This window comes from Monodelphis domestica, chromosome 2 (genome assembly GCF_027887165.1).
Source record: "Monodelphis domestica isolate mMonDom1 chromosome 2, mMonDom1.pri, whole genome shotgun sequence".
In the NCBI taxonomy this organism is placed as follows: domain Eukaryota; kingdom Metazoa; phylum Chordata; class Mammalia; order Didelphimorphia; family Didelphidae; genus Monodelphis; species Monodelphis domestica.
The window spans coordinates 68,846,470-68,870,563 of NC_077228.1; the positions used below are offsets into that span (position 1 = coordinate 68,846,470).

The window sequence follows — 24,094 nt, forward strand, 5'->3', positions numbered from 1 at the left end:
TGGAGTTGAAGCTTTGGTTAATACTAACTTAAATACCTCACTAGATTGGGAAGGCCATTAATTCTCTTTTGTCTACCTTTTGATTGAATCAACAGGAACTTGAACTAGGTGGAAGAGGTCACAAACCACTAAGTGAATTCATACCCTACCTAGTGCTAGGTGAGAAGCCAGCAAGATACTTGGAAGAACTCCACCCTTTTTTCTAACTCCAACAGCCAGAAACTTTTTCATTCTTTTAGAGTTCACACACTTAGAAACCTGTGGTTCCAAAGGTGTGGATCCTAGGAGGAGAGTTGCTACCTTCAGAGGATGAGAGGTGATTGGCCCCTGTGAAGAGGGGCAGGGATAGGAAACCACCATAAAAGCCACAAAATCCTTGGGCTGGGAGGCTGGTGACCTTGAGTCTCCTGGAGATAGTCTTCCAGGAAACCTCACTGGAGACTGCAGCGTGGATCCTGATTTCAACTTAGACTCCTGGACTACTTGGTTGGATGAGTGAAATGGCTGACTCCCTTCTTCCTAGTTTCCTAAGAGACTAGCTTCCAACTTGGAGGAGGCTGATTACTCACTCCTGGCCCTCCTGGCTGAGGACTCGTATAGGTATTTTCTCTAACCTCTTTCACATTTCTCTACTTTTTTGTTTGCCTTCTATTTTGGTAAATAACTCCATCCAACCATTAAATTTAACCTTTACAGTATTGATCACTTTCACACTCTTTTGATGAAGCATGGATGAAATATATTTATAACAGAGCCATTCATTTCATTCATCATACCAGGAAGTCATAACAACCGCACTTACTAAATAACGCCTATTGTTACAATAATCACAAAAAGAATCCACACTTTTCAATGTGCCATATAGTTCTTTCAAAACATAAAGTTAAGGAAGACACAAACAAAATAAATTGAGCAGAATATAAAGACCATAGTACTTATGAATATAAATTAAATCAGCACACTCCTAAACACATGATGCACTAGTGGCTCACTACCTTCCCAAATGTTTTTCTTGTTTCTCAATAAAAAAAAATTGGTAACAATATGAACACTCATATAGTCAAGATATATAATTATCTAGAGAAAGGGGAATAAGCAAGAAAAAAATAAGAAAATAAATGTAAAAAGTTCCTACTCTCTCAATATTCAATAAGAATTAAAATTCATGGGTTTCTTCAAGTGATTCAGAGGTTACACCTCAATCTAAGCAACAAACATTTTATAATTTAAAATGCTTCCCATATTTTAATTGTTTAAAAGAATTCTCTAATCAACTTAAAAAAACAAAGAATTATCATTCCAAAACAGTAGAAAATTCTAGATTTCCCCTATAGGGCACACCTGTATTTGAGAAATGGCAAAGAACAGTAGAAGGCAGGTCTTGGAGTCAAGAAAACCTGAATTCAAGTCTTGCCTCTGACCTATTGGCTCTGTGACCAGAAGCTGGGCCATTTAAGTTCCCAGTGCCCCAGACAACTAAAAAAAAATGAGATGCCCTTCCACACCAGTGGAGGAGGGAACTTTCACACTAGGAGTGTCTCATACTAATGACTACAGGTCTTAACAACGAAATTCTGAATTTGCTAAGTAATAAGATTAATTTGTAATAATAATACAACTAAAATGAGTTTGTTAATTTAAACAATTATCAAAATAGATTGGGGAGTAAAGTGGAATAGAAGCAGGCCTGGAGCTGAACTGGAGTAAAAATGCAGTGTGGCAGAGGGAAAAAACCCACTGGAAAAGGAAGATTGGTGATGGGATAGGACCTTTGCCACGGATGGATGGGGAGGTGACTAGTGACAACAGATAAAAGACAGAGGCACTCAATTATTCAATAGGAAAATGAGGTTAGAGTGAGACAGCATGTTCTTGATGAAACTGTGTTGGCTCATTCTCTTGGCAAAGAAAACAAGCAAAATAAGTGCCCCTGTCTTTTAACTGTTGTCACTTGTCATCTTCCCATCCATTCATGGCAAAATATCCCAAAAGACAGTGCAGATTTAAGCTTTTAATAATAGAAAGCCACACTAAGACTTCTGGGACATCTGGCATTTAATCATCATAAGATAATGTGTGATCAGAGAATATACATGTATGTGTGTGTCTATGAAAGTTTGCAAACCTAAAAGCTGTCACTATTATTATACAGTAAAAGGAGTACTGCATTTAAAATGAAAGGATCTGAGTTTGAATCCTGGTTCTAACCCTTAATGTCTGAGTGACCTTAGGCCAGTGTCTTAACATCTCAGGGCTCCCTTTCCCTCATTAATAAAATAAAGAACTAGATGACCTCTAAGGTCCTGCTCAGCTCTAAATTTATAACTCTATCATCATCATCATCATCATCATCATATGATTATTTAACCACTGTTGGTGTTATTTAAAGGATGGTTGAAAATCTCACAAGACTAATATCAAAACAAGTGAAAAGCATGGAAGCTGCATAGAAAGACCAGTGAGTTTGATTTTATTCTTGGAAAAATGCTGGACTATTTTTGTCTTTGTTTCTTTAATAACTAATGCATAGTAGACACTTAATAATAAGGTTTTGCCAGACCTCAATTCCTGACAGAATGGCTATAATGGCAGTAGTAGTAATAATAGCTAACATTTCTAACAGTTATTAAGGTTATTATCCCCATCTTACATATATAAGGAACCTGAGTCTGGGTGAGGTTAAGTGCCCAGGATTACAGAGTTACACGTATCAAACTCGGATCCTGCTAATGCCAAGTCCAGTGTTCTATCCATGGAACCACCTTACCTTATCAGGGGAAATGGTGTAGAAATAACATACCTAGATTTCAGCAAAAAATTTAATGGTCTCTCATGCTTTCTGAGATATATCAAATGTGGGCTAAATAAAGAGTTCTCAATCTTTTGGGTCAGACAACCCCTAGGTACAGCTGAATTTTTGTGAGAGGTCCCCAAATCATAAATAAGCTCCCTTCCCTCTTCACAAGCTATCAAACGAATATCTTAGAAGAATATCTTAGAATATCTCACAATATCACTTCCTGAATAAGATCTTCAGTGGATATCTACTGCTTCTAGGATAAAATACAAAATCTTCAGTCTTTTAAAGAGAGAATCTGCATGCATGCAAAGGACATCATCTGTCAATCAAAAGGTAAAATTCCATTTGGAATGTTACCAGGAAAAGACAGTTGGAAGCTAACCCCACAGCTGAACTGAACTGGAATGAATTTACTTCTGGGCTAGGCTGAAAGGCTTCTGACTGGACCCCTCTTTCTTCTGACCTAGGCTGAGGGACCCTTGTGGCTTCTGGAGCTGGGAGAGAGCTTTTATTACATTTATATAATAACAATGATAATAAATTATTATTACCTTTTATTACAGTCTGCCACTTAAAACTGAATTTTAGATTTACTCCACTCTGCTTAGTCTTTAGAATTTTAGCAACCAGGAATGTATACACCCCCACTTAAGGATGAACTGTGGGGGAGGAAGGTCTATGACCTTAAAGTGACAAATCAGAAACAACTGACTGACCCCCGGGCTGTCCAAAGCCAAATTTAAGCCACCACTGGTACATATGAGACACAGGAAGTGATGTAAAGAACTGTAAAGAACATAAAGATTTCCTAACAATTATAACTGTCTCACAATGAAATAAACTGTCTTGGGATATGGTAGGTTCTCCCTCATTAAAGACTTTCAAATGGAGTTATAGGAAGGAATCCTCTTCAATTTAGAGTACACAATCCATGAGGCCTCCTCCATTTCTAAGATTCTGTGACACTAAGGTTAACAGTGCTTGGTATGATCTCTAACGTTAGAAAGTTTCTATCGTAGGCTAATTTTTGGTCAGATTCTTTTAAATCTACAGAAACACCTCATCTATCCATAAATCATTTATCCAGCAACTTCAACTATCTAGGGTCAGGTTGTGGAAAAGGCATGGAGAGAGAGGACTTGCAAGTCAGGTCATGAAAGAAACAAAGGTTCTATTACAAGGTGTAGTAGTCAATGCCTAAAAGCCTTCTGAGCTGCAGGAAGGCTAATGCTGATCACGTTCCTATACTAAATTCAGCATTAATATGGTGAGCCCCAGGGAGTAAAGGCCCTACAAAGGGCAGCTACAGGGCAGAGCAGACAGAGCAGACAGAGCTTCAGATCTGGGGTCAGGAAATCTTGACTTCAAATCCAGCTCAGTTGTGGGACCCTGAGCAAGTCACTTCACTGGCCTCAGTTTCCCCATCTATAAAATGGAAATAACAGCATCTCTATCAAAAGGTTATTGTGAGAAGAGTCAAATGAGATATTTATACAGCACTTAGACATGGTAGGCAATATATAAATGTTACTACTATTATTATAGGAGGGTGAAATGATCTAGGATGGACTAAGTTTCTATATCAGTGAGCATTGGCATCTGTCCTTGAGTTGCCCCTGAACTGCTAGACTCAGTCTCCTCACTCCTCACCCCCCAAAAAGGGAACACTTCTAAGAAATTTTTTAAAAGACAAAAAGTAGAAAATTTTAGCAACTAAAATTGATATCACACAATAAAAGCATTTGAGCTCATTTGGATTCTATAACATATATTATGGCTAACATCCAAACTTAATCTTATGATTAAGTTCCTAATGTAGTTTTTTTAAGCCTTAAAAACTTACCTTGCTGGTTGAGGTAGCTAGATGGCTCAGTGCTGAACTTGGAATCAGGAAGACCCGAGTTCAAATCTGGCCTCAGACACTTACTAGCTGTGGGACCCTGGGCAAGTCACTTAAACCTCTGTCTGCCTCAGTTTCCTCATCTGTAAAATGGGGTTCATAATAGCATCTCCTTCACAACCTCAGGGTTGTGTTGAGGAAAAAATGAGATATTTGTAAAGCACTTTGCAAATCTTAAAGCACCATATAAATGCTAGCTATATAATTGTTATATTTTAGAATATAATTTCATAATAGACAAGATCCATAAATGGCATTTCAATAGACATATTTTTTTCTCATAGAGGCTATGGATTTCAATATACACGACCTCTTATAAGTCTTTTTCCATACAAAATCATAGGAACATAGAATAATGGGGCTCACCACTGACAAAGACTTTTTGGACCACCTCCTCTGGAGTTCTTAACCTGAGGTCTGAAAACTTGTGGCTTTTGTCTAATATTTTAATCATTGTATTTCAATAGCATTGGCTTCCTTTGAAGTCTCATACATTTTATTTTAGGCATTTACACACTTTATTCTAAGAAGGAGCCCACAGACTTCACCAAAGTGTATCCAAGTCACAAAAAAAGATTAAGAATCCCTCATCTAATCCAACCCCCTCATTTTACAGAAGGCAAAACTGAAGCCCAGATATATGAAACGACTTGCCCCAAACCAGAAAGCTGCATAGAAGGTGTCAGAATCAGGACTTCTGGCTTCCTACCCAGTGCCCTGTTTTATATAGAAGGAAATAGAGGCTCAGACAGGCTAAATGATTTGTCCATATGCAACTGAGCGGCACTGTGGATACTGTGGATAGTGAATTCATAGGCACCTCAGATATACTCCCTAGCTGTGTGACCCTAGGCAAGTCCCATAGCCTCTCAGCCTCAGTTTCCTCATCTGTAAAATGGGGGTGATGATAATAGTGCACCTATTCCCACAGGGCTGTTGTTAAGAATCATTAAAGGAGATAATATATGTAAAGCATTTTGCAAACCTTAAAGCAGCATAAAAAATTTTTTTAAAGTGTGAAAGTTATGCCTTGGACAGGACTTATCAGTGAAATAAAAGTATATTATTTACAATGGTATAATGAAGTCCTCTCTGTAAATAAATTTGCTTAAAAATAAATTGTACATATTATATCATGTTTTCACTTAAATGATTTTTATCACTTTCCTTTTTTTTTTGTAAACCCTTACCTTCCATCTTGGAATCAATACTGTGTATTGGCTCCAAGGCAGAAGAGTGGTAAGGGCTAGACAATGGGGGTCAAGTGACTTGCCCAGGGTCACACAGCTGGGAAATGCCTGAGGCCAGATTTGAACCCGGACCTCCCGTCTCTAGGCCTGGATCACAATCCACTGAGCTACCCAGCTGCCCCCTGACTTTCCTTATTTTAATTGGAAAAATCTAGTCATTTATTTTACAAGCTATGTTATAAACCAAAACTAATCAATTCTAGTTTAACTGCTCAAACTAACCTTTATTTTCCCATCAGTATGTGCAGAAGCTACAGATGTTGACACACAGACCAATCTTGTAGCTGCCAAATTGATTTTGAAATGTCTGTGAAAATGTGAACAAAGGCAGTCTATGAATAGGTCAACTTCCTCCTGTGTTATCTCCTCAGGTGCTTGGTGAACACTGTCCCACAAAGCTTTTGCATCTTCAGGATGTATTGCATAAGAAATGTCCAAACTCTGAGGGCTACAGGGCACAGACCAAAGCAGTTCTGTAGCAGCCACATAATGTTCCAGATTACATGCAGTCCACATAGCAGCCATCCAGGAAAGATTGAATGCACTAATTGTTAATCGAGTGAAACGACAGTCAAAGGTTTGTTGAAACCAAGTTCCAATTAAGGCTGTATTAGACTCTGCCCCATTTGCAAGGAACAAAGGTAGACAGGTAAAATCATCTGGCACATTCTCCAGAAGACTATCTCCATAAACACAGCAAAACCAACCTGTCCATACCACTTTTTCTTCTGCACTCTTTGATGACAGTTGGGATTTGGATATAATCTAAAAGAGAAAAAAATACATAAAAATATTAAAATTCAACTATCTAATTACAAATTTCTATTCCCTAACTTGCTTTTATTATAACAACCAAACTATTACATCAGAAACTTAAGAAATATGTCTTTCCAATTAAGGTTTTAAAAAAATGTTTTACTGATTTTTAAAATAGTTTTTTCTAACGTTTTTTCTTTTTAAATTTTGAGTTACAAATTCTCTCCCTCTCTTCCCTTCCCCACTCCTTGAGAAGGCATGCAATTTAATATAAATTATATATGTGCAATGATGCAAAACATATTTCCATATTACTCATGTTGTGAAAAAACATTAACACACACCCCAAGAAAAATAAAGTTTAAAAAAAGTGTATGTTAGTTGTGGAATAATCCAATGTCATGAACTTTACTACCAGTAGGAATACAACGATCCAGGACAATCCTGAGGGACTTATGAGAAAGAATGCTATCCACATCAAGAGAAAGAACTGTGGGAGCAGAAATGTAAAAGAAAAACATATGACTTATCACTTATTTATATGGATATATATGATTTGGGATGTTGGTTTTAAAAGATTGCTCTATTGCAAAAATGAATAATATGGAAATAGGCATCAAGAGATAACCCATAATAAGTATAACCCAGTGGAATTGCTTGTCAGCTCTGGGAGGAGGGAAGGAAAGAAAATGAATCATGTAAACATGGGGGAAAAATTTTTTAAGTGTATGTTAACTTTTTTTTGTAGTGGCAAAGAACTGGAAATTCAGGGGATGTACATCAATTGAAGAATGATTAAAAGTGTAGTACATGATGGAATAATTTTGTACTATAGGAAATGATATGCAAGATGAATTCAGAAGAAGCTGGAAAGATCTGCAGGAACTGATGCAGAACAGAATAAGCAAAACTTGGTAGAACATTGTATAGAACAGCAGCAATATTTTATAATGGCTTTCTGTGAAAACTTGGCTACTCTCAGCAATGCAATGATTGGGACAATCCTGAAAGACTTGTGATGCGGAATACTTTGTACTTCCAGAGAAAGAAATGTTAGAGTCGTCTTTCACATCAGTGTATTTATGATTTTATTTTGGGGTTTTGGTTATGCATGAGTTTGCTCTTACAACAATGACCTATGTGGAAGTATATTTTGCATGACAATTTTAAAAAGGTACTTTGATCTGTTCTCAAGACTCCATTTAGTTCTTTCTCTGAAGGTGGATAGCATTTTTCATAAGTCCTTTGGAACTCTTTTGGATCACTGAATTGCTGAGAACCGCTAAGTTATTTAAGAATGATCATTGCACAATACTGCTAATTCTATGTAAAATGTTCATTTTGCATCAATTCTTGTCAGTCTTTCCAGGTTTTTCTTAGACCATACTGCTCATCATTTCCAATAGCACAATAGTATTCTATCACAATCATACACTACAACTTGTTCAGCCACTCTCCAATTGTCCCCACAAAATGAACTGCTATAAATATTGTTTTACATTTAGGTTCTTTTTTTTTTTTTAATCTCTTTAGGATACAGACCTAGTATTGCTTGGTCAAAAAGTTTTATAGCCTTTTGGTTATAGTGCCAGATTCTTCTCCAGAATGGTGCCAGATTCTTCTCCAGAATGGTTGAACTAGTTCACAACTCCACCAACAATGTAGTCATGTCTCAATTTTCCCACATTCCCTCCAACATTTGTAATTTTCCTTTTCTGTTACATTATACAATCTGATAGGTGTGGTATCTGATAGAGGTGGTATCTCAGAGTTGCTTTCATTTGCATTTCTCTTATCACGAATGATTGAGAGTATTTTTTCCTGTAGACAATAGATAATTTTGATTTCTTCTTCTGAAAAACTTCCTGTTCTTATTCTTTACCATTTGTCAATTGGAGAAAAACTTGTAATTTGATACATTTGACTTGCTGGAACGTTTTCACAATTATGATTACTTTGTATTTCTCCCATCCTATTTCCCCCCTACTTATCCCTACTCTCTTCCCTCATTTTACCCTGTTCATCCTCAAAAGTGTTTTGCTTCTGATCACACCTCCCCCAGTTTAGTTTCCCTTTTGTCATTGCCTCCCCCCCCCCAATCCTTTCTCCCTCCTACTTTCCTGTAGGTTAAAATAGATTTTTATAAACAAAGAAATGTATATATCATTCCCCTTCTAAGCCAGTTCTGATGATAGTATGGATCAAGTGCTTCCCCTCCCCATCAATTCTTTCATCTTCCTTTCCATTGTAAAAGCTCCTTCATGTCGCACTTATGTGAGATAATTTATCCCATTTCACCTCTCTTCTTCCTTCTGCCAGAGAATTTCCCCTTCTCATCCTTTAATTTTATATTTTTAAATATCATTCAATCATATTCAACTCACACCCATGCCCTCTGCCTATGTATACTCTTTCTATCTGATGATAAAATTCTTTGGAATTACAAGTATCATCTTCCTATGGAGGAATGTAAGCAGTCTGACCTTATTGAATTCCTTCCAACTTCTTTTTTATTTCCCTTTTTATGCTTTTCTTGAGCCTTATAATGAAACTTTCCCATTTAGCTCTGGTCTTTCATCAGAAATGCTTGAAAGTCTTCTATTTCATTGAATATTCATTCCCCTCCCCACACACACTCCACCCGACCCAGAAGGATTATACTCAGTTTGGCTGAGTAGGTAATTCTCAATTGTAATCCTAGTTCCTTTGTCCTCCAGAAAATTATATTCTAAATCCTCTGGTCCTTAACTTAGAAGCTGCTAAATTCTGTGTTATCCTGACTATGGTTCTATAATATTTTAATTGTTTCTTTTTGGCCACTTGGAATATTTTTTCCTTGACCTGGAAGTTCTGGAAATTAGCTATAATATTCCTTAATTTCCACTCTGGGATCTGTCAGGAGGCAATCAGATTCTTTCCATTTCTATTTGACCATCTAGTTTTACAATATCACAAAAGTTTTTCTTGATAATTTCTTGAAAGATGTCTAGACTTTTTTTTTTAAATCATGGCTTTCAGGTAGTCCAATAATTCTTAAATTAGCTCTCTTTGATCTCCAGGTCAGTTGTTTTTCCAATGACATATTGCACATTTTCTTCTATTTTTTTCATTCTTTTGATTCGATTTTAGTGTTTTTTGGTGTCTCATGAAGTCATTAGCTTCCACCTGCCCAATTCTAATGTTTAGGAAATTGGTTTTTTCAGTGAGTTTTTGTGCCTCATTTTCCATTTGGCCAATTTTACTTTTTAATGAATTATTTTCTTCAGTGAATTTTTGTGTAACTTTTCCTACATGGCCAGTTCTGCTTTTTAGATAGTTCTCTCCAGAGAATTTTTGTACTCTTTTTCTATTTGGCCTTCTCTATCTTTATGTTTCCTTTACCAAGCTTTTAATTTTTTTAATGATTTTGTTTTGGCATCACTCATTTCTTTTCCCAGTTTTTCCTCTACCTCTGTTATTTGATTTTTTAAAATCATTTTTAAGCTCTTTTAGGAATTCTTCTTTGGTTCTAAGATGAATTTACATTTTTCTTTGAGGCTCTGGATATAACAATTTTGACTATTGTCTTCTTCTGAATTTGTTCTGATCTTCCCTGCCACCATAGGAACTTTCTATGTTCAGGTTCTTTTGTTGTTGTTTGTCCATTTTCTGGCCTATTTCTTGACTTTTAACTTTATGTTAAAGCTGGATTCTGCTTCTGGAGTGGAAGGGGCACTGTACCAAGCTTCTGGTTTTTTGTGAAGCTGTTTTCAGAGCTAATTCTAGAGTTCTATAAGGTTTCAGCTCTTCCCAAATGGTATGATCTAAGGAGAGGTGTCCTGTATTCTGGTCTATTAGTGACCATGAACATTCTTTTGTCCCCTAGATTTGTGACCAGAGTCCCTTGATCCCCTGCAGCTGAATGCTCTAGGGCTCCAGGTTCCTCTGGGGCCTGCCACCCAGGACTGTGATTTGGGTCCACATATGGGCAATGCGATGGGGTCCTACACTCAGTGCCAGTAAAAGGATCCCTGTAATATCCTAACCAGCTGTCCATCCCCCTTACTGTCTGTGGGCTGACAGCTCAAGAAGCCACTACTTCCAATTCAGTTATCCCACGGCCTACTGCTGGCTTATTGGGGTCTGTGCTGGACTGTGTTTCACTCTCACCTTGGTCCTGCTGACCTTCTAGGTTATTTTGGACAGGAAAATTTTTTCACTTTGTCCTTTTATGAGTTCTGCTGCTCGAGAATTCATTTTGAGGCATTATTTTAAAGCTGTTTGGAGGGGAATTTGGGAGCCTTCAGACAAGCCCCTGCCTCTTCTCTGACATCTTGGCTTCATCCCTATCTTTTGTTTCTTTAATCATTCAAATTTCTATACATATTTCTTTCCCTTCCCATTCCAATAATCTCCTGACATAGAATTTTTTTCCAATTAAAGTTTAAGCATAGCCTTCTTCCCATTTTTATGATCACATCTTTATCACTGTAAAACGATTAAAAGCCATGACTAGAGCCTGGTACACATACTTTACCTATTTAATATAGGATACCAATATCCAGAGACACAAGACCAAAGAATTTTACCTCAAAAGGACCTCAGCATCCCTCTCATGCAACATCTTCCTCATTTTACAGATGAGGAAACACACACAGGAAGGTTTAGGTGACAAACCCAAGGATGATGTAGACCAGGCTGAATTTGAACCCAGATTATAAAGAGCTTTGAATGCCAAAAGAGGATTTTATGTTTGATCTAAAGGTCATAGGGAATAATTAAAGTTTATTGAATAGACAGGCTGGTATAGTAAAATCTTTGCTTTAGAAAGATTAATTTGAGTCGAATGGAGGGTGGACTTAATTGGGGAGAAACCTGAGATCTCTACAATCCTACTAATGTGTAGCTGAACATCTTTGGAGAAAGTCATACAATTCCATCAATTAGGTACATTAAAAATGTATTTACTAATCTCAACTGAGCTCTCATTTTTGTATTCTTAGATTCCTCTCTGATTGGCTAATACACTATTCATAATAGCTACTTCTAACTTTTTCTTCATCACTCCCCATTCTCTCCCTTTTACTCCAGTCTCTGAGGAAAGGTGGCCCATTTTCTTGCCCATCAACCCAAAACTCAGTTCCCTGATTCCATACCACCCTATTTTCCCTGGTAGTTTACCTCTTCTCTCATCTGCAATCCCTCCTTGCACACTAGCTCCCTTCCTAGCTTCCTACCACAACATGACCAGATTTTCACCAGTCACAAAATTATTCATTTGATTCTGCCATCCACCTTAAACTATTATCTTTCTTTTCTCATTTCTCTTTCACAGCCAAACTCCTATAAAAAATTGCCTGTATTTGTTGTTTCCAATTTCCCACATCGCACTAGTTTCTCAACCCTTGCAAAAAGCTTCTGAATATATCAACTGAAACTGCTCTCTCCAAAATTTCCAATATTCTCTTTACTACTGAATCCAATGGCTTTTTACTTTACTATTCTACTGCTTTTGAAACATTTCCCCTCCTGGATACTTCTGAATCTCTTGGTTTCTATGATACCACTTAATCCTGGTTTTCTTCTGATCTCATTGCTCTTCTCCGTTTCCTTTGGTTGATCACTATCCATATCCATTTCACTTTAAGTGGGTTTTACACAAAGAGCTGCTCTGGTCCTCTCCTCGTCTCTAAATGAGTTCCTATGGGTTCATTTATCATCTCCATATAAATGATTCAAAAATCTCTATCACCAGCCTTATCTGCCTTCTGAGTTATAGTCCAACAGGACCAGATACCCACAAGATATCTCCTCCTGCATGTTTCTAAGACATCTCAATCTCAACATGTCAAAAACATAATATCCTCCCACCGATACTGATCCCTGCTCCAAATTTTCTTGTTTTTGTTGAAGGCACTACTGTATATTATAGTTCCCTGTATCCCAGCCTCAGTCTTGGGCTCTTTCCTCTCTCTCAGGCTCCCCATATCTAATCAGTTGGCAAATTCTACCTCCGGGATATCTTTCAAGTCTATCATCCGTCTTCGTACATAGCTCCTGCTCAAGACTCATCAAATCTTGCCCAGGAGATTCCAATAGAATCCTAGTTGCTCTCCCTGTTTTGAGTCTCTCCCCTGTGTCTGCAGTTCAGGCACCAGAGTAACATTCCAAAGATATGGGTCTAATTATGCTAATCCCTCTACTCAAAAATGCTTCCTATTGTGTCTAAAATAATATACAAACTCCTCTTCTACTTGGCAAAGTCACCAGCTCCCTAAGGTTCAATGAACAGCTCTATGCAAACCACTTCTAAATATACCTATATACCTGGCCCTAGTCTCTCTCCTGAACTCTAGTCCTGTATCAACTAACTGCCTATTTCAAACTGGATGTCCCTTAGACACCTCAAACACAGTAAGTCCAAAACCCACTCCTCTCCTGAACTTCCTTATTACTGTTGAGGACAAGACTATCCTCCAAGTCAACCAGGTTCTAAAGTTCATGTCATTCTCACCTCCTAATTTCACCTAACTGCAAATATCTAATGAGTTGTCAAATCTTACCATTTATACTTCCACGATCTCTTTTCTATCCATTCCCTTCCCTTTACTGACATAACCACTACTCTATTTCAGGCCCTCCTCAGCTCTCACACCTAGCCTACGGCAATAGCCTTCTAACTGTTTTCAACAACTCAAGCCTCCCCCATTGTCCACACAGCTGCCAAAGTGATTCTTCCCAAGACTAAGCCATTCCCACTCAATAAACCTTAATTGTTCTCTATTACCTTTAGGACCAAATACAACCTTTTGATATTTAAAGCTCTTCTTCACTGGAACCCTTCCTATTTTTCCAGCTTTCTTATACATCACTCCCTTCTACGCACTCAACAGTTCAGCCACAGTAACTTGCTGTTCTTCACAAGAGACTGCTACATCCCTTGTCCCTCTCTCTGTCTCTATGCCTTTACAATGGCTGTCCCTCACTTGTGGGAAAATTCTCACTCCTCACCTCCACAACAGAATTTTTAAAAAATATGTAAATCTTTACCTTCTGTCTTGGAGTCAATACTATGTATTGGCTACAAGGCAGAAGAGTGGTAAGAGTCAGGCAATAGGGGTCAAGTGACTTACCCCAGGTCACACAGCTAGGAAGTGTCTGAGATCAGATTTGAACCTAGGACCTCCAGTCTCTAGGCCTGGCTCTCAATCCACTGAGCTACCCAGCCACCCCCAATAGAATTCTTGACTTCCCTGAAGATTAAGTTGAAATGACACCTTTCGTAGGAGACATCCCCTACTTCTGGTCACCAATAATTATTACAAGGATTATTTTTTGCTTTTGTTTGTATCCCTAGAACACAGCAGTTATCTATACACAGTAAGTGATTAATTGAATTAATTGCTGACTGACATATAAGACTTGTTAACTAACTACAAAGGGTAGAACTTGGAAGTTGCAGAAAGAGATTTCAAGTTAACATAAGGAGAAATGTCCTTAGCTTCTTCCTAATACATTTCTAGCAATTATAGTTTCCAAAAATGGTATGGGCTAACTTTGGGCAGTGATAGATCCTCACTTTAAGTTTTCACAGAAATATTCTTGTCCATGTACGAATTAGATGAGATGGCCTCTAAAGTTCCTTCAATCTCTGAGATTCTGTGGTTTTCTAAGTCAGAAATCATGATTTTAGGGCCCTGTCCTGATAGCCATAGACATAATTTGTCATTCAAGCTGCTGACTCCTAGCCAAACTGGAGAAAAGTCAATTATAAAAACATATTATGCAATCTCTGATTCTCGGTTTTATCAGCCATAAAATTTCTCAAATTAATATTACAAGAAATATACTGTAAGCAACAAATCATAAATGTTGAGAGTCCCTCCCAATTCTAAGATTCAATGCCCATAAAACAGAATTTAACTCAAATACTATCTCAATGACAAGGACAAGAGTCACCACTTTATTACATGTATTATTGTGGAGAGCATTAAAATGTGCAAGTGAATACATAGATAATAAATATTAAATCAAAAGTTTCATACTCTTCTTCAAACAAGTTCTTTTGATCCACCCATTCAATAAAGGATTAATATGGATTGATTTTAATCTTTCTCTTTATTGTTCACCATCTGACAAAGGTGCTAAATAAGCAGAGAAATAGTAAGCATCAAGTTGGAATGTATAAGAGGTTAGGACAAATGAAACTGAATATTACATCGATAACAAAAGTAACAAATAATAACTAATAGGATTACATCAATAGATGCAAAAAAAGGTTTTGATTAAATACAACATTCACATTCCTATTAAAAAACATTTGAAAGCACAGGTAATAAATGAATTTTCCTTAGAATGTATAAGGATGATATTAGAAAAGAAGTCTCATTATAGTTTAGATAAGAAGTAGAGAAGGTGGCTTGAGAAAGAATTGGAGTTTAAAGCAGATATGAGACAGAGTGTCAATTTCAAATGTTGAGAGTTTAATGGTTTTCCTGTGACAGTTAGTCTCTCTGGGTGTGGCAGTTACTGGGAGTTGAGAGTTACTCTCTGAGAGATAGTAAGGATATTCTCTCTCCCTCTCCTTTTCTCTCTCCCTTTATCCCTCCTTTTCTCTCTCCTTTTCTCTCCCTCCCTCCCTCCCTTTATCCCTCCTTTTCTCTCTCTGTCTCTCTCTGTGTCTCTGTCTCTGTCTGTCTGTCTGTCTCTCTCTCTCTCTCTCTCTCCTCCACCCCGCCGCTCTCTCTTGTCCTAACTTGATTCTTGTTGAGACTCAACCAGCTAGCCTTTCCTTTCTTATTTTTATCACTTGTTGGCGAAGTTAAGAATTTTAAAGATAATAGTGTTAGTTTATTGTAGAATAGGGAAAATTTGGGTTAGTCAGATTAGGAAGGATTAGTGTAGCCTGTGGACACAGGAGAAGCAGTTCCTTGTGGAATCAGGGAGTTTTATTTGGGTGGAGTAAGAAATCCTTTTTATCCTTATATTTGAATAAATATTTTATGTTTTATAACAAGAGTCTCTTTAGCATTCTTGTGCCTGGCCCTGAAGAGAAGTTCACTTATAAACTTCATTTCACTTATATAAGTTGAGGATACTTTGTGAGAGCAGCAAGCAGATATCAAAATCAGTTTATAATGAATAATCAAATCCGTTACTATATTAGTTTTTGCATTTGCCATTTTATTTTTACAAATGTTAAGAAGCATCTACCTAAAACCATCAGCAACCATTATTTGTAATGGGAATTGGTTAGAAGCCTTCCCAATAAGATTAGGAGTGAAACAAAGATTTCCATTATCACCAATATCATTCAATATTATATTAGAAATACAAGCAATAACAATAAGAAAAATAATTGGAAGGAATCAGAATGGGCAAAAGAGGTAATAAAACTATCTGTTTTTTTTAGATGATATGATAGCATACATGGAAAATTCTAGATATTCAACTAAAAATTAGTTGAAACAATCAATTTTAGCAAAGTAGCAGGATATAAAATAAACATACATAAATCATCAGCATTTCTATAAATCACTAACAAAGTCCTTCAAGAAAAGATGGTAAGTGATACATCATTTAAAAAAAAACACAAATAGAATACCTATATCTGCCCAAATCTAGGACTACAAAAGTCAGATTTAAAAAGTTGAAAAAAAATTAATTCTTCATAGGTGGGCAGGCAGAGCCAATATAATTAAAATGATAATCCTATCTAATCTATTTATTCAATGCCATCCCAATTACCAAAAAAATTATTTAATTTGGCTAGAAAAAACATTAACAAAATTCATTTGGAAGAACAAAAAGTAGAGAATATGAATTAATGGAGGAAAAAAATTAAAGGAAAGAGGTATAGCAGTACCAGATTTTAAAACTAAATGGGGGAGGAGGAGCAGGGTGTTTGCTAGGTATACAGTGGATAGAGGGCCAGGCCTGGGGCCCAGAGGACTTCCTAGCTATATGACTGGGCAAGTCTCTTAATCTCAATTGCCTAGCCCTTGCTGTTCTTCTGACTTAGAATTGATACTAAGACAGAAGGTAAGGATTTTTGTTTATTTTTTAAATAACTCTTAATGTCTTAGAATGGATACTAAATATCAGAAGTGTCTTAGGTTACATAAAACTGACTTGTCTGAGCTTGCCTCTCCATCCACTGAGCCATCTAGATGCTCAAAGTAAGGGTTTAAAAAAACAAACAAACAACAACTATCTATGGAAAGCTAGAGCAGTGGAACAGAATAGACATACAACAAACAGCAGTAAACGATTACAGCAACCTTGTTTTTGACAAAAGTAAAGATATGAGTTTTTGGAATAAGAATTCACTATTTGACAAAAATTATTAGGAACATTGGAAAACAGTCTGGCTTCCAATATCTTACATCATTGACTAATATAAGATCAAAATGAATGCATGACCTAAATATAAAGAGAGATGTCATAAGCAATTTAGAAGAACATGAAACATATTACCTATCAGATAGTAGAAGTAGTTATGGAATAAAAAGATAAAGAGGACTGTAAGATGCAAAATGGATAATTTTGAACACAATAAATTAAATTAAAAAGCAAAGTTGAGAAGGAAAGCAGAAACTTGGGGGAGACATAGTTTGTTGGATAGAGGTCTCATCTCAAATATATAAAGAATTTTTGCCAGATTTCTAGGAATATGAGTCATTTCCCAAATGCAAATGTTCAAAAGATAAGGACAGTTTTTGGATAAAGTTAAAAACTGTAGATAGCCATATGAAAAAAAAATGCTCTAGGTCATTACTAATTAAAGAAATACAAATCAAAACAATTCTGAGAGAGCATCTCAGACTGGCAAAAATGATAAAATGGCAAAAATGTTGGAGTGAATGTGGAAAAATGAGGATACTAACACTGTTGCTGGAACTATGAACTGATCCAACCATTTTGGGGAGCAATTTGGAATTATACCCAAAGAGTTATAAAATTGTGTATATGCCCTTTGATCCAGCAACACCACTGTTAGGTGTATTTCCTAAAATGATCATAGAAAAAGGAAAGGTATGCAGTTCTCTTTGTGATGGCAAAGAACTGGATATTGAGGGGACACTCATCAATTGGGGAATGGTTGAACAAGTTGTGGTATATGATTATGATGGAGCACTACTGCATGGTGAAATGATGGTTAATTTTTTTTTTAATGGAGAGACCTGAAATTATAAAAAGCAAAATGAGCAGAACCAAGAGAACGTCATATGCAGCATATAAATATTGTTTGAAGAACAATTGTGAATGTCTACCTCGAAATAAAATTGATATATAGAAACATGCATAATATAATGTATATATGCATATATTTAGGGGTGGGGAGGTCAAATGATGCCTTCTCAAGTGCAGGGAGGAGTAAGATACAAGAGAATTTTAATGTAACAAGTAAATGAATTTAAACTAAAAAAAGAAATTGAATAAAGCACAAAAATGTATACTGAGAAATAAGTTAACCATACTTGTCAAAATGAAAATATCAAATTTTTGTAAATCACAAGATTAAAAACATAACAAAAAAATAGATTGTAATATAGATTGAGAGCTAGAAGGCATACAACAAAAAATTTCCAAATTAGGCGGAAAATTAAAACCACTCAGCAATCTATCAGTTCTATTTAGTCATTAATGCTATATATGTAAAAAAAGTATATGCAACTATGTTTCATACCTGTACAAGAAATGCTGCAGGGTCTCGTTGTGTTCCTTTCACTCCTGAGAGAGTGGAGAAAATCACTTTGAAATTGAAATCTTCTTCCATTTCCACAGCCAGTCCTTTTTGCTTTTCAGCAGCAATGAAAGACTTCAGAAGACTAGAGTACTCTTTAAGATTAGTGTAGGAGAACTTATACATGGGAGTCAGCGTATATAAGGTCCACTGTTTATGCAAAAGAAATGCAATCCTTTGTGGGTCAAAGTTTTCCTAAAACCAAGATAGACATCAAGTTTTTAAGAATTTAAGTAGAAATGTAACCTCAGTATTTAAGACACTATGTATTCTAATCCAAGGATAATTAACCTATGGTTTCTGAAGAATACAGATGGCATTTTAGCAATCCCTACCATGGGCACCTCTTTTCTATCTTCTCACTCTCCTTTCTTTTACCTTTCCCACGGATCCTTATTACTACAGAGTAGATGCTCAACATTGTATTCTCCTCTGCTTATACTCTAGCTCTATCCTTTTACACCCACAAATCCAACTTAGTATCAATAAGGCTAATTCCTAGCTATACTTATAGATGATTAATAAGAAAGATGTATGCGGATAAATTCTTGGCTCTCAATTGTGTCATATGTAGGATACATTTTGTAACTAACAACATTTTGTAACAGCTTGAACTTTTTTTTTAATCCTTTCACTTCTGTCTTATTTGTTAAAATTCCCAGGCATCTAGAGAAATCATCATTTGACAAAAAGATATACTATATATAAAACTATGTCTTGCTTGTTTCTATTTATCAGTTCTTTCTCTAGAGGTAGACATACACAAGTCATTCTTCAATTACTGTTTTTTTATCTCACTGGTCGGACTATAAGTGGCTTTGCTTTCGTATCTTTGTAACTCAGACCCTTCATTTAACAAAGCCAACTGTATGCCAGCCTTTACTAAAAATCCCTTGTTCCTTTATTCTCACCAATTGTGCATTGCTATAAACACCAACTCAGATTATTCCCATTATTCAGCTCCTCACCCACTACTTACATACAGCTGAACAAAGCTACAGGAAGTCATACAAATGTACTGATGGGTTTAAATTTGTGTTATTTAATTTCAACTGGGGTCTCATTAACTCTTTACCATTTGCCTACAAACGAGTCTTTCCCACTTCCCTAAAGCTAACCTACCTACTCTACCTCTTTTCTCAGATGAACTACTAGAAAAAACTGTCTCCATTCACTGCCTCTATGTCATCTGCCAAATTACATTTTCTATTCCTCCACAATATTTCTTAAATCCATCCCCTTCTCTCACTCTTGACTAATTCAGGCCTTTCCCTAGACTACTACAATGCTGCCTTCACAATGGTTCCCTGACTGGTTCCTATGTCCTACTTTATCCTTTGCATAGGGACCAAAGACGAATCTAAGTGCAAGTCTAACCATATCCTAATAACTTTTTCAATAAAAAATGAACTCTCCTTTTGTGGATGTGAAGCCTTTCACAACCTGTCTCTAACATACACTTCTACTCAGATGACCATGACTGCTGTACACTGTGGGGTTTGGCCAAACTGGCCTTCTCACTGTCTCTTAGACATGAAACTCCAACACTTGCCTCCTGGCCTTTTGCACTGACTCTTGACCATACTTAGACTGCATTTGCCCCTTACCTCCATCCCTTCGAATCCTTAGTTTTCTTCAAAATTCAGTCCAAGAGGCATGCAGTCTTTCCAGATGCTTTCCTTCCCACAAAATTACCTTTATCCATTCTCTATTTGCTCACTTAGACTGGCTACACTGTAAGTCTCCTACGGGCAGGGAATATTTTTTCCTTTTGTCTTTAGATGCTCAGTCTAACACAGTACCTTGTATAGAGTAAGTGCTTAAAAATGTTTGTGGGTTCACTGATGTTTCTGGTCAATTATTCAAGTTCAAGAATAGAACACCTAAGCCTGGGTTTCCAGGCAAATGATCATTAGGGCCTAAAGCAGAAAGAACCTGCTGGAAAAAGACAGTAGGACCTGAAAATGAAAGGTTCTTCAAATGATGACAGTACCAGGGGCAGCTAGAAGGCTAAGTGCATTGACTGCCAAGCCTAGAGACAGATGGTCCTGGATTCAGAGCTGGCCTTCCTTAGCTGTGTGAGCCTGGACAAGTCACTTAACCCCCATTGCCTAGTCCTTACCACCCTTCTGCCTTAGAACCAATATATAGTATTCATCCTAAGACAGAAGGCAACATCTCTGAGTTGCTGTGAATGAACTATTTTGTAAACTTTAAAGCACTATATAAATGTGAATTATTATACTGATCACCACAAAGCTGGCCAGCAGATTACCTATTTTTATGCACAGAAAGCCATGAAGCTATTTACTAAGACCTGAAGAAGTTGCAATATATAACGGTCTAAAAGAAACCAAGCTGATATGAAAACCATGGATCCGCTGAAGTAAGAAATAAAGAAGGCCACATAAAGCTTACTTGCAATGGTGAGCACTCAGGAATTTTCCTCCGAAACGGTGTCTGACCAAATGAAGTCTGCTTCCTGACTGATTCTAGATGTCTGTGGAAAGGGCTGGCACCTGTAAAGTAATCTCTAAGTCTTGGAGGTACCCTGTGTTTTGGAGTGAATTCTGGCACATCCAATGAGTCCATAACTATACAAAATGAAAAAAATTAAGATTTTAGACATTAAAACAGCAATGAATTTGACAAAGTCAGTAACTACTAATATATGTATGTGTGTATTTTTAAGTAGGTATGAGCATATATGTACACACACACATACATCTATATATACAAGAATCTTTGCTTTCTGTGATTTCAGTTATCCAAAGTCAACCCTAAGCACCAGAAGTCCACCTATGGCAGCAGTCTCTTCTGCTTCCACTTTTCCTTTTTTTAGGGTTTTTTTTTTGAGGGGGTTGGGGGTGGAAGAAGGTTTCAGAATGCCAAGCTAAGGGGCAGGAAAAGGGACAGAGAGCACATATATATATATATGGGGATAGCAGGCATTTCCTTAAAGCCACGGTTTCATTCATCCAAAGATAGGTCTTGGAACATATCCCTCGTGGATACAGCACTTATACAGAGAGAGATATAGGCACTGTAGCTATCTATCTATCTATCTATCTATATGCCATCCACTAGCAATTTCCTATTATATACTTAAAATCAGAATCTTGGAGATAACAGACACCTTAGTAACAAACCCTACCTGAATAATCAAACTCTTCCATAGTGCCTCCAACATGCCATCTAGATAGAATTTCAGCCAAGACCATATAGATATCCCACATACCTACTTCAACAAAAACCTGAAATTCAAGCAAAACTGACTGGTAATCCAGAAAACCAATGTGAAAATAGAGATTTCTTCCACTCCACTTCCACAAAAAGTTAGCCAGAAGCCCTTGAACAGAGCAAATTGGGCCACCAGCAGAACAAGATCCAGCACAGCCCAACCCAATCTTCAAATGCCATCAGGATGGTCAGGAGGAGCCAGTGAAAGGCAGCAACCAGAATAAGGACTCACACTAGGACAGGTAAAACTCAGGGTCCCTGAGATCCCTAGCACCAGGGCCCTGAAATAACAGAGAGGGCCTAAAGATCCACAACTCAGTACCTCCCAGAAGGAAATGGGATGGGGCACTAACCCTGAGATTTGACAGTCTTCTCAGGGAGAATATCAAACAGAAACCCCACCAAAAACAAAGCAGAAGGTTGAATTTCAGCCCTTAATTCAGGAACTATAGCTGGAGAAATGAGTAAACCAAAGACACCACCAGCTAGACTCAAAAAGTATTGTAGACACAGAAGAACAGTGAGCACCTAACAACTAAAAGCAGAGATTCAAAGGAAAAAAAAATGTTTGTTTTTTCCCCCCATAAAGACTACATGAATATTTAGAAGAGATGAAACTAGAGGTTTAAAAAAAAAGTGAAATTAAAGCTCTAGAGGAAATAACTGTAAAAGGAATAACTAGCTTAGAAGAGATAGTGGTAAACCTATCTCCCCAAGAAATGGAGTCCCTAAAGACTAGAACAGACTAAACAGAAAACAATGATTCATTAGATAACAAGTATTAGAACAAAACCAAAAGACTGAAAAAAAAATAGAAGAAAATGTGAGATACTGGATATCAAAAACAGCTAACAAGGAGAACAGTTAATGTAAGAAAATAAATTTTAAAAAGAATAACTGCAATAACTTGGAAACCATTATTTTAAAAAATTAAGGGATACTATATATAAAAAAATCATAATTAAAAATGCAAATGAATTGGAACCAGAGGTCAAAGAAAGACAATCTACTAATCCATCTCCTGAAAAGAACTCCAAAAAGAAACATCCTAAGAATGTTAGAGATAAAATGCAGGGCTCTTATTTCAAAGGAAAAATACTGTGAGCATACAGAAAGAAGTAGTTCAAATACCAAAGTACTACAGGCAAGATCATACAAGACATGCCAGTTTCTACTAGACATAGAAGGCAATACAATGGAATACAACATTGGAAAAGACAAAAAGATATATAGGTTTATAACCAAGAATAACTGGTCTTAAAAATGGGGAACAAAAAAATGGGGACCAGCAATTAGATGGCTTGGTGGATTGAGAGCCAGATCTAGAGAAAGTAGAAGAGGCTGTATGATGATGTATTAGGGGAGAATCTCTACTGAGGAGAAAAAACAAATGTTCCTTCAGAATTTAATAAGAAAAAACATAAGTCCTGGGGTTTAATAGGTTCTATTCTAAGGTTTTTTAGAAAGAAAAGAGAATGGAGAAAGGAATAAGCATTTATATAGTATGTAATATGTGTCAGGCACTGTGCCAAAAACTTTTATAAATATCTGTTGATCAAAACAACCTTCTGAGATAGGTGATATTATTCCAATTTTATAGTTGATGAAAATAGGCAAATAAAGATTAAATGACTTGGCCTAGTATATATCTGAGACTAGATTTGAACTCAGCTCTTCCTGACTACAGGCCTGAAACTCTTTCTGCTGCACTATTATCTGCCTCAAATGGATGGTAAAAGACTACACTAGTGTAAATAAGAAGGAAGAAGTAGAAATTTCTATTTCTTAAAAAGAAAGAAGGAATGGAAGAGTGGGGCTTTTTCTGAAATAAAATGGAGTTACACACACACAAATATAACAAACTAAATAGTGAAACAAACAGGTGAGGGGCGTTGGAAGGTTAATACCTGAGAGGTAACAGCTGCAAGGCTAAATAATTTGCTGATCCTGAAGGGGAAGAAGGGAAAACTAAAAGGGGGGAGATGAGGGGGCAAAGAACTAGAATCTAAGGAAAAACCTTACATTATTACTTCTTCTTTTTTAAAAACTCTTACCTTCTATCTTAGAATCAATACAGTGTATTGGTTCCAAGGCAGAAGAGCAGTAAGGGCTAGACAATGGGGGTTAAGTGACTTAAAGAGGTGATTTCAGAGAACTGATGACAAAAGTGAGGGGGGTGGGGGGAAATAGCCTCTGAAACATAAAAAGGAAAAGGAAAATAATTTTTAAGGTGTGGAATTTATTTTGTACTTTTTTTAAAAAATCAAATAGTATGAAGTAGATTTGTGGCTTCATGAAGAATTCTGTTTTCTACTATTTCTAATGTGTCTGTTTTAGTGTTTAAATTAGGGTAAAGAAAAAAATTTTAATGAGTAACCTTGGATATATTAGAAACTCAACATCTCAAAAAGTAATTTTATCTC

General features: G+C 36.6%; 1 protein-coding gene across 1 annotated transcript in view; it reads right to left on the minus strand.

The window, feature by feature from the left end:
- CENPL (centromere protein L) overlaps positions 1-24,094 on the minus strand; it is a 37,353-nt gene that overhangs the window by 5,668 nt on the left and 7,591 nt on the right. Inside the window, exons 2-4 of the mRNA XM_001373266.5 lie at positions 20,850-21,025; positions 18,375-18,626; positions 6,173-6,715 (exon numbers count right to left, since the gene is read on the minus strand). Coding sequence (XP_001373303.3) covers positions 6,173-6,715; positions 18,375-18,626; positions 20,850-21,023 — 969 coding nt within the window. The 5' untranslated portion in view covers positions 21,024-21,025. The remainder of the gene's footprint in view (positions 1-6,172; positions 6,716-18,374; positions 18,627-20,849; positions 21,026-24,094) is intronic.